The sequence below is a fragment of the Gopherus evgoodei genome, chromosome 8, assembly GCF_007399415.2.
Source record: "Gopherus evgoodei ecotype Sinaloan lineage chromosome 8, rGopEvg1_v1.p, whole genome shotgun sequence".
Taxonomy (NCBI): Eukaryota; Metazoa; Chordata; order Testudines; family Testudinidae; genus Gopherus; species Gopherus evgoodei.
Genome location: NC_044329.1, coordinates 94278652 through 94294487, shown reverse-complemented (window position 1 = coordinate 94294487; position 15836 = coordinate 94278652). Strand labels below are relative to the sequence as shown.

Here is a 15836-nt window from a genome sequence, read left to right as displayed (position 1 = left end):
AAACCATTAACCAAAATACTTGAACAGAACATTAATTCTTTATAAATGTTACTATGGATTCAACATTAATTCTTTATAAATGTTACTATGGATTCAGACAGCACTGATTGTTTCCAGCAGATTCTCAATTTAGGTAAAACAGACCCACTCTGCATTAGGAAAATGCAATACATTTGCTTCCTTATTCATGGTTAACACAAGGAAATATTGCAAAAAAAATCTATGAATATTTACTTTTTTTTTTTTAATTAATTTGCTTTGGCCAAACTCACATTGTGTGGGTTTTTTTGTCCCTCTTCCTTCTATCCTCTTACTTCCTGCCCAGTCAACCAGTCCGGCATTAATGTCATGAATGTTTGAAGAAAGAGAATTTCAAAGATGAATACGCAAACATTTGTGGACGCTTCCCTGTGCAAGCATTTCTGTGCTCATCTGAGTGAGGAACAGCATTATTAGCATGTGTCTTAACTGACCAAACACTCTTAAGCAACTGCTCACATTTTAAATATTAGTGTCGATCACTCTGAGTACCCTTCCCAGACCTGAAGAGCTCTGTGTAGCTCAAAAGCTTCTCTCTTTCATCAACAGAAGTTGGTCAAATAAAAGATATTACCTCACCTACCTTGTATCCCTAACGTCTTAGGACCATCTTACATCTCAACAACTCTGAAAGTATCTATTATTGGCAGTCAACTGTTCGTGATCAATCCTTAAGGAATGAAATATAAAAACAGAAAACCCCAAACCCAAAAATATTACCTTGACTTCATTTATTTGAATTTAAGTGTGGTTTTCTCACAGACATTAAGTGAATTCTAACCTCAGCTAGATAAACTAAAAAAACCACGTGTCAGTGGCTCACAGATATTGGCATTGGATAGATGAAGTTAAAAAAAAAAGGTGTTTTGCTTTTGCAGTTTTTACATGAAATGTTTCGATTTGTCAATCTGAAGCAACTTTTAATTGTTTTAATGAAATTGAACATTTGTTTGAAATAAAAAAAGCTCAAAATGAAAAGCTTAATTTGGGTTCAAATTAAATGTTTCATTTGACCCCCCACAGTTTTTTTCTATTTCTCCCCCAGAATTGCCAGCAAGCTGAAAGCTCAGTTATTTGCACAGCTCTAGCAAGAGCCTTTAGCCGCTCCCCCAATACCAATAAGTAACACCAGTGTGTTAGCTCAGTGGCTGAGGTCCGGTGAAGCTAGAGTTTGGTTTGGAAGGTTACATGCCAGTCACAGGGAGTGGGATTTTGCTGTATTTAAAGGAGGCATTTAACAGCTCCCGTTTAAAACAAAAACTCCCTCGTTCCCCTTCAACAGAGTTGGCAATGGTCTGAGAGCTGCCCACGGAGCTTTCTGAAGTGGGGTGAAACAGGGTGTCTCCAGTCCCATCGATGTGCCAGCCATAGGGTGACCAAACATCCTGATTTTATAGGGACAGTCTCAATATTCAGGGCTTTTTCTTCTATGGGTGCAGGGCCGGCTCTAGCAATTTCGCCGCCCCAAGCACAGCGGCACGCTGCAGGGGCTGCTCTGCTGCTCGCTGGTCCCGCGGCTCCAGTGGACCTGCCACAGGCGTGCCTGCGGATGCTCCACCGGAGCTGCGGGACCAGTGGACCCTCTGCAGGGATGCCTGCGGCAGGTCCACCGGAGCCGCTTGCCGCCCTCCCGGCAACCAGCAGAGCGCCCCCTGCGGCATGCCACCCCAAGCACGCGCTTGGTGCGCTGGGGCCTGGAGCCGGCCCTGTATGGGCGCCTATTCCCCCCCATGCTCTGTCCTGATTTTTCATACTTGCTATCTGGGCACTCTAGCCGTGCCCCTCCATGGGGGCAGCAGTCTTCAGGGGCTGGGTGTGAATCCAGATGGCCCAGGGGCTGGGTGTGGCCGGAGCAAGGCAGCCCTGGGACACAGCTGCTGGGTCTGAGCCTGAAGCCGGGGGCGCACAGAGGCAGCAGCAGCCAGCCTGGATGCCACGGGTAAGGGGCAGCGTGCGCGCTGGGTCCCCGCAGCAGGCCCGGGCTCGGGGGGTTCACACCCCGGACCCCAGAGCAGCAGCCGCCGAGCGCCACGTGATGCTCACTCCAGCGCTTGGCCAGCGGCCGCTGCCTCCCGCCTCGGCAGTGGGACCTGCAGCAGCAGCTGCTCCCGCTGCCCAGGTGGGGAGAACAGCCGCCGCCGAGCGCCGCCTCCCTGCTCCTCCTCCAGGCGGCTGGACCCACGCCCCGCTGCGGAGCGTGGACCGAACGGGGCTTTGGCAGCTCGCTCCGCCCGGCAGCAGGCGGGTGGCTGAACGAGGCGACCTCGGAGAGATGGTCCCCGCAGGGTGACACGCGTGGAGAGTCCGGGCGGAGGAAGGGGCCGCAACCCCGGGGTGAGGCGCCCGGCCCGAGTCCTGACTTCGCAGCGCCCTAGGAAAGGTACGTGCTGGCCCCCGCTTGCTGCGCGCCCTGCCACGACTTCAGCTCCTGGCGGGAACGTGGGGCTGGGGAGGGCGGGAGAGCGAGCCCCACAGGCAGCGCTTCTGCGTGCAGCAGCCCGGTCCTGGGGAGCCCCTGCATTTGACGTAGTGTCTGCAGGATGCTTCCCAACCTGGGACACTTGCCCTTCGGTGGGGGGAAGCCACCGCAGATGCATTCATTAAAACAAGCTTGCTGCTGCTTCCTCCAGTGAGGATCTGCCTGGTCAATGAAGCCAGGTTTTAGGACCTACTTAACTCCTCCATATTACAACAAAACAACCCCCCTGCAAATCCCACTTTCTGAGATGGGCAACTTTTGTCCAGCTGTAGGACCGTTGTCAGGCAGGAACTCCAGGTGATTGAATGCTTCATGACAGATGGGACTGGTGAGAAGTGCAACTAAGGATCTGCCTTCTAGCAAACTGTCTACCTCTCTCAGAGAAGTCTGCAGCACTATCTGTGTGGAAAAAGGTAGTCAGGGAGTTTGACACAGTCCTTTCAGCCATGTGGTAGCGTGCCCAGACTGAGACTGAAGTCAGCATTGGACTTCCTTAAAAATTCTAAGAACTATGATTACAAAAGAGTTGATGGAAAGTAACGTTGTAGTTCTTAACCTGTAAATACCATGAAAATAAAGCCAAGATTGAACCCTGAGTTTACAATAGATATAGTATAATTTATCAGCACTGCAGGTAAGGGTGGCTCTTGATTATAGACAGGATAGCATCTATGTTTTTGGCACTACTGGAATATGTGTATATCATAGGAGTTGGAGCTAGGGATGCTGCAGCACCCTCCGGCTTGAAGAGATTTCCGTTATATACAGTGTTTACAGTTTGGTTTAATTGCTCTCAGCATCCCCACTATAAAAACTGTTCCAGCACCCTGGTGTATAGTCTTAAAACCTATAATGATATATTATATCAATAGTATGTGATGGTTCTCTTCCAAACTGCCTTCAGCCCCAAGTCTCTTAGCAGCCAATTAATGAAATGATGGAGGAGGAAAACTGAACTGTATTTTTATTTGTTTCACCAAATGTCAATTCAGCTTGCCTTGTTTTATCTTTATAGCTATGAAAAGTGCAGGTTGGTTTTTGTGAAACAAAGACATTCTGCATTGCACCTTCTTGACCAGCTTGCTACAGACTTTCTTTCATACTTTCTTAAAAGTTGTAAAAGCAGCAAAGAATCCTGTGGCACCTTATAGACTAACAGACGTTTTAGAGCATGAGCTTTCGTGGGTGAATACCCACTTCCTCAGATGCATGCATCTGAGGAAGTGGGTATTCACCCACGAAAGCTCATGCTCTAAAACGTCTGTTAGTCTATAAGGTGCCACAGGATTCTTTGCTGCTTTTACAGATCCAGACTAACACGGCTACCCTCTGATTCTTAAAAGTTGGAGTGTGTAAAATGTTAACAAAACAGTCAGAGTCCACTTTGCTATTGAGTTTAATTCCACAAGTAGCCAGATGTTTGCCAACTAAGTGATGTGTCGAGTTCTGGAATTAGTACCAGCAACAGACTTTAACCAAAGAGATACATTTGAAGTCTGAAGTTGGCGCGCGTGCTCTCTCTCTCTAGTTTAAAAATACAAATCTCTGTATAGAGCCCATGATCTGATTGATTTATAATCTATTAGGCTATGTTTTTTTTCTGAGTAACAATCTAAGGCAAAACTAATGTGTTGCTAATATTGTAAAAACAATAACCAATAAAATGACAGTTTTGAAATAATTTCAAAAGGGGTATAAGTAGGACTTTGGAAATGAAAGTGAATAGGTCTGCATATTTACTTTTTTGTTTGCAGTGTTGTAGCTGTGTTGGTCCCAAGATATGAGAGAGACAAGGTGGGTGAGGTAATTAATATATTTTATTGAACCAGCTTCTGTTGGTGGAAGATAAAGATACAAGTTTTTCAATCTTCACGGAGCTCTTCTTTAGGTCTTGAAAAAGTCACCGTAGTGTCACCAGCTAACTACAAGGTGGGACAGATTGTTAAACATAATGAGATAACACATGTTGCAGGAAACCACTTAAAATTAAGTGGACAGTTAACACCTCTGCATTCATAGGAAAAAGGAGCATTAGTATGTTACAAATTGTTGTAATGAGCCATAGAACCAGTGCCTCTACTTAAGACCTTGATTTTCAGTACCTATCAGAGTTATGAATTTAAGTTCCTGTGTTGGTCTTTTGAAGGTGTTGTGCTGATTTCATTTGAGGATGAGAACTAATCGGTCAGATATGAAATGATTTTGTGCTGTGAAAAGCATCCACTCACGGGTGATAGGGTGCCTTTGAATTTTATCATGTTTCTGTGTGAGCTCATTCAAAAGTGTAGTGATTTGTCAAGTTTCTCCTATATACTTGTTGTTGCAGTATTTGTTGCACTGGATTAGGTGGTACACATGTTGTGCTAGGCATGTGTAGGACCCATGGATTTTGAAAAGTGTGAGTGTGTGTGTGTGTGTGTGGGGTATTATTGATCACTGAAGTATAAAAGATGTTTCCACAGGTCTCCATCTGTTGTTCTGGCAAGGTCTAGTGCCTCTGTGAGTTTGTGTGTCTTGGTCTGTGGGGAGCATGCTTCTGATGATGAGATTGTGGAGGTTGTTTGCAGGCCAGAAGAGGAGGTTTGGAAAAAAAATTCAGGATAAGGCCCCCATCAAATATGGATTGTAATTGTTTGATGAGACCCCGTATGAGTTCCACTGTGGGATGGTAAGTGACAAGTAGGGGACGGTGATTGGGGGGGAGGGAGCTCTTTTCTGTATTTCTCTCAAGGTATTCAGGTAGCCTGTTCCGTGATGGTTTTTTGTTTTTTTGGTTCCCTAGTGTATTATGGCTAACTCTTTAATGCATCATGTGGGGCTTGCACATTACAAAAAAAAAAAAAGGGATCAGAATCTGTACAGAAAGACCTTTCTTCTGTAAATATAGACTGTGATTATTTATAAACAAAAATAGAAAAATATTTCTTCAGAAATAGCGTGGTCAGAAGTTATGCTGCTGGGAGTCACTATAAGTGTGCCCTGGCTTTTTGCATTTGTCAAAAATGTTTGAACTTGGCTGCCTGAAGTTGTACGTCTAAATTATTAATTTAGGCATATCCATAAAGGTGACTTGATTTTTTTCAATAGTGAACATCCACATCTCCCAGAAAGTCCATGGGAGGTATGCTTGCTCAGCATCTTAGAACAATCAGACCACCGTTACTATGGTGCCTAAATTAATATTTAGACCCTTAATTGTAGGCACCCAAATTAGAAAATGTTGGTTCTTGATTATAGAGCTGCACCGCTCCTCACTTGCTTTTTAAAGGTAACTGACAGTTTGGCTGATAGGGAAGAGGAATGGAGGTAGTGCCGCTCTTTTAAGGGTTAAACGTTCAGTGCTGTTTGCTCGTTAGTCAGCTACTGAAGAAATTTCTTAATGAAATTGTAATCTAAAAGTGACTTGTCAAATCAATTACAGGAATTGGCGAGAGAGAGCCCTTTACGTGATCCATTGACCTCTTTCTCCCTTAGTATTGATGGGAGAAATATTGGGAAAAGTAGGAAAGGACCTATATGCAGTTTAGAGAGATAAAATTAAAAATATCTTAGAAGTATTCCAGTGAGAACTACAACTTATACCTGTGGATTTTTTTTTAAATCTATTTCTGCATTAGATAGGACGTCGGTCTTCCATGAAGACACTTAATGCCTATGGCTAGCATAGTCCAGAAGGCCACAGACTCTTTTTCTCCCCCATTCCTGTTAGATTTAATGTCCAAGTCACCAGAAAACACGTCTCAATGAACATGCAGTGGACAGTTCATTAATCTGTGAATCACTGACACTATAGGAGCCATTAGGGTCCAAAATGACAAAATAATACTTAACATGAAATTTAATCCACTCATTACTGACAAACAAGTTATAAATAGCGTTTATAATGAAAACACTGAGAAATCCTTAACTACCACGTGCAGCTATACAGGAAAGCTTCAAATGTCAAATAGTTACAGCAGCTCTGCATAGAGGGAATAAAGTGAACGCATTCAATAGTGCAGAATAAAGTGCTGAAGGAAACATTTTGTGCCTGTAAAGAACAATAGTTACAATTTTCTCTAATAGTTCTTTAAAATAACCAACATTTGTGAAACCGCAGTCACTTCAGTGAATTTGCATCATGAGCCTATGTAAACTATAGAATATAGAGAATATTTATTTAAGGCAGAGTAGAAAGTGCAAAAATTCTTTTATCAAATTTTGGCCTGGATTCCAAAGTGTGGAATGTTATATGAGAGTTATGTTACAGCACTTAAGATGTTTAGGAAATGAGCCAGTGGCCTCAGAGAACCCAGTACCACGTTTGGGACTAGTGGGAGCTCTTGTTGGCAGTCTTAGCAGAGAAGCTAAGCACTGAATGAACATGTAGGCTGGGTAGCCCTTTAGTTTCTTGAGGTTCAGAACTGAGGCACTTTGATGAAGTGATGGGATACTTCCTCTGTTGCTGACTGTATACTACCTAGTGTATGGAGAAATGAAGGACCTTGGTCTTTATGACAAAAATTTTAGCATAATCCATAAGAAAAACTTTCACTAAAAATCAGTTTCACCGCTATTTTCCAATGTATTTCACTTACTCAGAACATATACAGAAATGAACAAATCTAATTTAAAAAAAAAGTCAGAGGTGCTGACTGACTTCAACAAGACCTGGGGGTCCTCAAGGGGAGCTGCACACACTCAGCACCTTTGAAAATCAAACCTGCTGCCTCTGTGCATAAGCATTATTTCTAGGATGTTCTATGTTTTTGTTTTTGATTTTTTAAAGTCTAGTTAATATTTAAAAGCAGCTGTGGTAGAGTTTTATTTTTGAAGGCAGTGGCTGCTTGTGTGCTCTCAGTATTATGTTCCCATTTCTCATTAACTAGCAGCTGTTAGATTTTTTTTGTAAGCAAATGCAAGAAAACTGAGAAAATTTGAAACTTGATATTCAGGTAATTATGTTTCTGCAGGGATCTGCCCTTAGAGATTCTTGGGTCTTCTGAGCCCAGCTTGGTCAGTCTTGAGTCAATTTAAATAAACCACTAGCAAAATAAAGCCCAGATCCTGAAGAACCTGGCCTTAGAAAAGTTGCTTATTCTGCCTGTTTCTCTACTCTGGCAAGCCACAGAACGTTGCACTTTATAAAGCCTGAGTGCCAACTTATTTATTTGGACAGAGGCCAAGGCTGGAAAATTTCAGCTTGAAAAGTGACTGAAAAACAGGTGGCTAGACTAGAAATACTTTGTGATAGTAGTTAGTAGTGTTCCTGCAGTATCTGGTGCTGCTTTGTCTCTTGGAGATCATGACTTGTAGCCTTTGTTGTTTCCATAGTTGTTGCATTAAACTCAGGTCACAATCTAACACAACAGGAGCAGCAGCTGCTACCTTACCCCAAGTGTGCTTCTCTACGGAATCCCACAGGGCTCAGTCCTGTCATCCCTTTTTACCCAACCCTTATATCAGAGCTCTGGAGGAGTTCAGTGAATCTGCAGATGACCCCTAGCTCTGTTTGCTTTACAAATATGCACAGTGCTGTTTCCCAGTTGCTAAATGTTATTGGAACTAAGATAAAAAACAGTTTCCCAAACTAAATCCAAGTTAGAGGGATGTGATGGTAGTTGGAAAAGACAAACATTTTAAGGAACAGACTGGAGCTGTGACTTCGTTTTCTGTCCAGGGCATCTGTCCATTGGTGGTCATGTTAGTGCCTGGTCTCAAAGTTACCCAGAATGGAAACAGTGACTAGAAATTCCTGTCATCTTCCTCTAACCAGACAAGTATGACTTTTCTTTTTGGTTATGGATCTAGTTGTGGAGATCACCGTCAGCCTGCTTAGTGTTCTCCTTAAGTTTTACTTTGAAAGCAACGTGGAAGCTGCACCTAGTTCATCAAGCTGTGGTCTATGTACTAAAAGGGACAAATGAGAGCACATATTTCAATGATGCTCCATGATCTACTGTGAAGAAGCACCACGAGAATCAAATGCAACCCAGAGTAGTGGCACTGATCTTTAAGCCCTTTAATGGGATAAGGTCCAGATATCTGTGTGTCAGCCTCTTCTCTGTGGCAGCTATTACTGATGGGAACTCTGTGACTGACAGTCCTCATGAGGAAACTCTAGGGACTTGGGTCAGGACCTGTTCTCTTGGCTGTGGAATTTCCTACCAGGAGATCAAGATGTGGCAGTCAAGATGAGATACCTTTATAGCACAACTGTGATAATACCTATAACATATGGATAGTAACAATAATTAGGTACTTCAATGCAATATAAGTCTGATTTCCTGATACTGTACAACAGGGGTCGGCAACCTCGAGCACGCGGCTCACCAAGGTAAGCACCCTGGCGGGCTGGACCAGTTTGTTTACCTGCCGCATCGGCAAGTTCGGCCGATCACGTCTCCCACTGGCTGCGGTTCGCCGTCCCATGCCAATGGGGGCTGCAGGAAGTGGCGCGGGCCTGGCGAGCCGCATGCCAGAGGTTGCCAACCTCTGCTGTACAACAAACACAATATATTTTCTGTGCTTCAGGGGCTGTTTTCTCATGCTGAGAAACAGCTGGCCTACTAACCACAAATTTGTGGCGCATCTGTGAAAGAGGAAGCCCCACCTTTCCCTTTTGTGATCCAGTTTACGCAGAAATATATAATGATTGTGTATGTTATGTTTTATATGATATAATCACTACTACTAACACCCCCCCTATTTCTATCTGTTAGAAATAAAGAAAAGAATGGTTAATTTTCATCATAGGTCTATGGTAATTCTGGACACGTTTGGAGAAAGAGCTGTAGCTAATATATTACTTCCAGTATTCATGTCCACCTATTAGAGGATGGACTAGTGGAGGGAAAAGTACTGATAGATAAATATTCTATGTTAATATGACCCTACGTTAACTCTGCAGAGCTATAGGGGAAATCACACATCAGTCCCCAGAGTAAACCCAGCTCAGCTGCTTATGGTTTGACAGATTAGAACAATACTACCAACCAGAAGGGTAAATCTTTATCCTAAGTAGAGGCAGTGAAACACTGAATCTAAGAGATCTTGGGCTCTCTTCTTTGATCATTGGGATACAGCCCAAAATGTACCCTGATTTTTCTTTCATCCAGTTTTAAATTGTACATCTTCAGCTCTTGTCACAGATGTAGCTGCAAACCAAAATCCTATGTAGTCAAGATACAGTATAGAAGAAATGGCCCTAGTAGGAAGAGTACTGGCACCACAGCCTTAATGAAGGGAGACGATCCTGTTGAAGTGTTCTGAACCTACTGGACTGGAGTCTACTTCTTCTGGGAATTTGATATTTCAAGTGAATCAATTGGACCAAACTTTTCGCAGGGTCAGTAGATGATCAGAGCTGGATGGCTGATAAAGCCAGTGACTCATTTGTATTTATAATTTAGGATATAGAGCTGAACTCTTGTTGAAGATTGATTGTAGATTATACAGGAGAAGTGTGAGTCTGTTGTCTCTTAGGTCTGTAGCAGGAAGCCGGGCAGTACTGGGGGCTGCAGAAAGTTTTACCTTTCCACAGTGAGGCCAAAAAGATGCTAGCGTTACCAGTAATACTGTTTCCTTTATTATAATAAAGTTATTTGTTCCAGGGTGGATTTGATTTAAATCAAATTGATTTAAATCATGATTTAAATTACTAGTCAGGAAGACTTGATTTAATCATGGATATCTACATAAAAGTGCATTCTTGTTATAACCTTAATACATATTCTTCACCACTTAGAGATAGATGTAGGTTTCATTTTCAGAAAGTACAAACTATACTTTTTTGAAGTGATTTATTTTGAAAACTTTTCAAATTAGTTTTGCGGCTATATCAGAAAATGAACAATTGTTTGGTTATTTCACTTACCAAAGGTAATTGAAGCAGATAGTTCACCTCCTAATTACTTCATAAATATCTCCAATTCAACAGGTTAATCATTAATATTTGGAGGATTTTCTTGCCATGCTGTATTAGGAGGAAAAAATCACCAGGCAGACATTTAAATTGTTTTATTTAACTAAAACAACAACATTATGTATTCTGGGTTTTTTCCTTCAACAGGAAACATATAGTATTTTAACAAAACAAGCATATGAATTTTTGAATTTTGATTTTAGTGAAACATTCAAGTTTTTTTAAAACCTCCCCCTCCCTACTGGAGCGTGCTAATGCTGCCAAACAGCTGTATGGCGGCTGCCGAGTGGGAAGCGCTGGGAGGTAGGCAGAGGAGCGGGGACGGGACGTACTCAGGTGAAGGGGAGGAGGTGGGGTGGGGAGGTGAGGGGAGCCTGGCTGCCGGTGTGTTCAGAGCACCCACTAATTTTTCATCTTGGGTGCTTTAACCCTGGAGTATCCACAGAGTTGACGCCTATGCAGTCAAGTTGTATGAGTCTTAAACTGAAAACGCAAGACCTCTGTTGAACAATCCATATCTATGCAAATATAGTAGATACCGCAATCATAATTATAAATGTGTTTTGTAATTGGGTTTGAGTAGAATTTGTGAGACTGCATGGTAACAATCTCAAACTACAGCTGTCTTATATAGGTACTAACCCATTATGTTTTAATTGTAGTATTTAGCTAAGTTCCACTGTTCAAATTACTACTTTGTGGGTGAAAATGGATTGCAGAAATCATGGTGCCCAAATGTGGGCTGTATTTTGGAAATTATTATCTCTCAGTCATTTTAACTGTGTGGATTCACAATACCTTGAAGAGGAAGAACAGGAAATAAGCCCCACATGAGTCAGAAAATACATGAGGACTGAAGAGCGCTTCCTAATTGTAATGGTTAGAGATTGGCTGTTTGATATTTAATCAGTACACTAAGCAGTGTTATTTTTTTGTTATGATGCTATCTGATCTGCCTTCCTTCCTGTAAAGGAGCAAACATTTATTTAAATAAAGCGCACAATTTTTTTTAAATTTAAGAATTACACAGACTCATGATGTTTTTAGGCAATACATTTTCATAAGTTCAGAAATTTTAAAGAATACTCTCTCAGAAGATGCCAAGCTCCAAACAGAATAATAGATATTTACCTCTGAAATGGAAATGATTTCTTCAGTCAGTTCTTAATTTATTAAATTTTGGTTGTTTTTTAGATCCACTGTTCAGAACAAGATGTATTCACATAAACTTTTGACTGTGTTTCTGCACTTGGGTAAGTTGCCTGAGACAATGATATTGAAACTGTTTGTTTAAAAAAAAAATTCTGTAGCTATTGATTTGACAGAGTAAAAGCTTGATCCTGCAAGATGCTCAATGCCCTCGTTTCTCATGGAAATGTTGGATGCACAGTACCTTACAGGCTGGACAATAACTTTCTGATGATAAAACCAATGCAAGTGATAGTTGATCAATATCTAGTTCACAACTTTTTTTTTAAAATGTTTGATAGTAAACTTGCATCTGTAATACACTTAGTTAATATAATTAACCAAGACAGGCTAGAGCAGCCAGTATAACTAGCATTCATGCAGGTTAAAATTGTATGGGCAATCTGGACAATACCAACAATTGCGGGTAAAATCCTGACTATACTGAAGTCATAACAAAACTCATATTCACTTCAGTGGAGCCAGGATTTTACACAGAGTATTTATTTTATTATGTATATTTTTGCTCTAAACCAATGCCCCTGCTTCATGTACAAAATTGTTGTAATGAGTGCTCAATTCATGGTAAATATAATAGTTCAGATATGAGGACTTCAGTTTTCCTTTCTAAAATAGAAGAAATACACAGAGTAGATTAAATCAGACTTGCATAAATTTTGTCAAACACATTAATGTTGGTATATGCTGTAGAACAGCCTTCGCTTGATTTTTATTGTCTCTGTAATTTTTGTTTATTTGGCAGAAGTCCCTCTAAATTTCCAAAGATGTTGATGAAAGATAAACCAGATATTTTAATCCAACACATTAAGTTTCAAAAGTTGTATCTTTCAGATCTTTGCAGCAGTTGTAGGTTTTCTTAGGATTGCTTCATGTCTTTATGCATTCAATATCAAATGGGTCACTACATTGTTGAGACTTAATTAATATAACCTAAAAATTCTCTGCATTTACAGAAGTATCTTTTAACAGGGCAACTGGAGTGCTCAGGGGACTTGCATTGGGAGACAGAGCTGTTTGTCTTTAGCAGGGTGGATTTGATTTAAATCAAATTGATTTAAATTACTAGTCAGGAAGACTCGATTTCATCATGGTTTTCTACATAAAAGTGCATTATTGTTGGTTGTTATACCTTAATACATATTCTTCACAACTTAGAGATAGATGTAGGTTTCATTTTTAGAAGGTACAAACTATACATTTTTAAAGTGATTTATTTTGAAAACTTTTCAGATTAGTTTTACAGCTATATCAGAAAATGAACAATTGTTTGGTTATTTCACTTGCCAAAGGTAATTGAAGCAGGTAGTTCACTTCCCAATGACTTCATAAATATCTCCAATTCAACAGGTTAATTATTAATATTTGGAGGATTTTCTTGCCATGCTGTATTAGGAGGAGAAAATCACCAGACAGACATTTAAATTGTTTTATTTAACAAAAACAACAACGTTATGTGTTCTGGATTTTTTTCTTCAACAGCAAACTTATAATATTTTAACAAAACAAGCATGTGTCCCTTGCATCTCACATTTATCTCCAGACTTCTTCTCATTGTCCAGATCTATTCCACCCCCAACAATCTTCTATTCATTGAACTTTTTGAAACTTTGCACTTTTAGAGAGAGGTAAGGGATTGACTCTGTGTACACAAATTTGCAGAGGGACAGTAGGGTTGAGATTTGTTATCTCTCATCTCTATATGTTATTTATTTATTTAAATTTTTTTTTGCTGTTAACAAGCATATTATCTCTGGAGACACAAATCCACAGTTTGAGAACTGCAAAACTAAGTATCTCTGATGGTATCTTCTAGACTGAGCACTGAACCCCATAGTTTAGATAGAAAGATTAACCTAAATAATCTATACAAGATTATTTAATCACCTAAATAATCTATATAAGATTAACCTCAATAATCTAAATTTTATGGGGTTCCCGAAGCCTGTGGAACCCCATAAAATTGGGTCCCTAATCCATGAACTATTGGAACTCATTTACAAAACTTTTCTTGAACATTACATGAATATATTGTCTCATACTATAGAATTAGAATTTATAATCCCTATTCCATGATAAGATATAATGTATCTTAATTACAACTATCTTTAGGTAGGTTTTTTTCCTCAAAAAGCATTTTATAAAAAAAACTGATTTAGATTAAAAAAAAATCAATTTTTTTTAAAAAATCATTGATTTTTATCCACCCTGGTCTTTAGTCACTGTTAAGTAGGTTTGTGTGTACAACAGCTTTCACTGTTGCTGCTTGTGTTGTATCTGTTCTGTAAATAAATTCCTAGATCAGTGTCGTGAATATTTGTAATCAAAATGCAGCCTACTGATTTATAACAAAATATTATATGTTTATTAAGGGATATAAAATATATAATCTCATACTAAATAATATTACAATTTTACTGTAGCTCATTCATTTCATTTACGTTTTAATAAAAAAAATATTATGGCAGGCACACTGATCTTGTGGGATTTGGTTAGTTTGTCATGTGAGAATCTGCAGTATGATTTGTCCTTCAAAATTAAACTATGCATGTATAAAAGAAACTGAAATCCCCTTTCAGTGCCAGCTGTAAAATGGGTAGCTATATGTCCTGCCCCGTAGGAGTCATGCCCTTCATTTTGTTTTCACATCATGGATTATGCACTAATATTCTGTTCAGTCAGCTGAATCCTCTACATGGAGCCAGGAAAGCTAATGAAGCTGATGTTTAACAAGGCACAGATTCTGCCTTGTTAAACAAGAGAAAATACCATTGAGGGTTCTACTGATCAGAAAATGTGTATCACCAAAGCAACTGAACATCTCAGACACTGAAGTAATAACATGTTTACTTTTAATCATCTTAGAAACCTATTTTCCACTTTGCATTGGTTTACTATGCTAAAATATTTACATAAATTGAAATCAGATTGTGCCTGTGAAGGCAAAAGACACAAATTCTCTCTCTTGTTTTTGTTATTGTGGGATCCATTTGCAAGACATTCAGTAAGAATGAATTTGTATGTAATAAACTGTTTAAAATATTCATACATTTTCTAAGCATTACACTAAAAACAAGGACATATACAAATCAATTATGTGCATTTCAATAACTAAAGCTATTTTAATTCAAAGAGGCCTATTTATCATTATCAGAAGTATTATTAGCCCACTTCAAGCTCTGATCTATGAACAGTAGCTATGTAGTGTAACAAGTGTGCTCCTATGTTGTATAGAGTTTTATTTTCAAGGCATCTAAGTTTGATAGAAAATACCACCTTTTACTAGATCTCATTTTGTAGAAAATGCTTCTTTTGGGTCTATTTACCTAACTAGCCATGTATTATTGTAGAACACATTAATAAGTAGGGTTGCCAACTTTCTAATCGCACAAAACTGAACCTGCCCTGCCTCTTCTCCGAGGCCCTTCACCCTGCTCACTCCATCTCTCCCGCCCCTGTTGCTCACTTTTCCCCACCCTCACTCACTTTCACCAGGCTGGAGCAGAGGGTTGGGGTGCAGGAGGTGGTGAGGGCTCTGGTTGGAGGTGCAGGATCTGGGGTAGGGCCAGAAATGAGGAGTTCAGGGTTTAGGGGGGCCTCTGGGTTGGGGCAGGGGGTTGGGGTGTGAGAAGGGATGAGGGCTTCAGCTGGGAGTCGGGCTGGGGGTGAGGGGTGTGAAATGCAGGAGAAGCTCTGGGCTGGGGCAGGGGGTTGGGGTGCAGGACGGGATCTGGGGTGCAGGCTCAGGGAGGGAGTTAGGGTGCAGGAGGGGGATCAGGGCTGGGACCAAGGGGTTTGGTGTACGGGGGAGGGTGAGGGGTGGGCTCTGGGAGGGAGGTTGAATGTGGGAGGGGGCTGAGGCTGGGGCAGCAGGTTGGGGTGTGGTTTCTGGGAGGGAGTTAGGGTGTGGGAGGGGGCCCAGGGCTGGGTCAAAGGGATTTCTAGTGTGGCAGGGGGGCTCACGGCTGAGGCAGGGGGTTGGGGTATGGGAGGGGATTTGGGGTGCGGGCTTCAGGTGGCTTCTGTAAGCAGTGGCATGACCGGCTCCTAGGCGGAGGGGCCGAGGGCTCTGCTCACTGCTGCCGCAGCTCCCATTAACTGCAGTTCCCAGCCAATGGGAGCTGCGGAGCTGGTGCTTGGGGCGGAGGCAACACATGGAGTCCCCGTGGCTACCCATGCCGCTGCTTCCAGGAGCTGTGCACAGCCATG

At 41.2% G+C, this 15836-nt stretch overlaps 1 protein-coding gene across 4 annotated transcripts in view; it reads left to right on the top strand.

Moving 5' to 3' along the window:
* Positions 1-1895: 1895 nt before the first annotated feature.
* The window catches only part of LEPR (leptin receptor), a 60823-nt gene continuing 46882 nt past the window's right edge, over positions 1896-15836 (top strand). For 2 of the 4 annotated variants that reach the window (XM_030573531.1, XM_030573535.1), the window contains exons 1-2: positions 2251-2419; positions 11616-11674. In XM_030573531.1, coding sequence (XP_030429391.1) covers positions 11635-11674 — 40 coding nt within the window. In that variant the 5' untranslated portion in view covers positions 2251-2419; positions 11616-11634. Of the gene's footprint in view, positions 1979-2250; positions 2420-5105; positions 5187-11615; positions 11675-15836 lie in introns of those variants that run through there. The other 2 variants (XM_030573533.1, XM_030573532.1) reach the window with 2 other exon arrangements.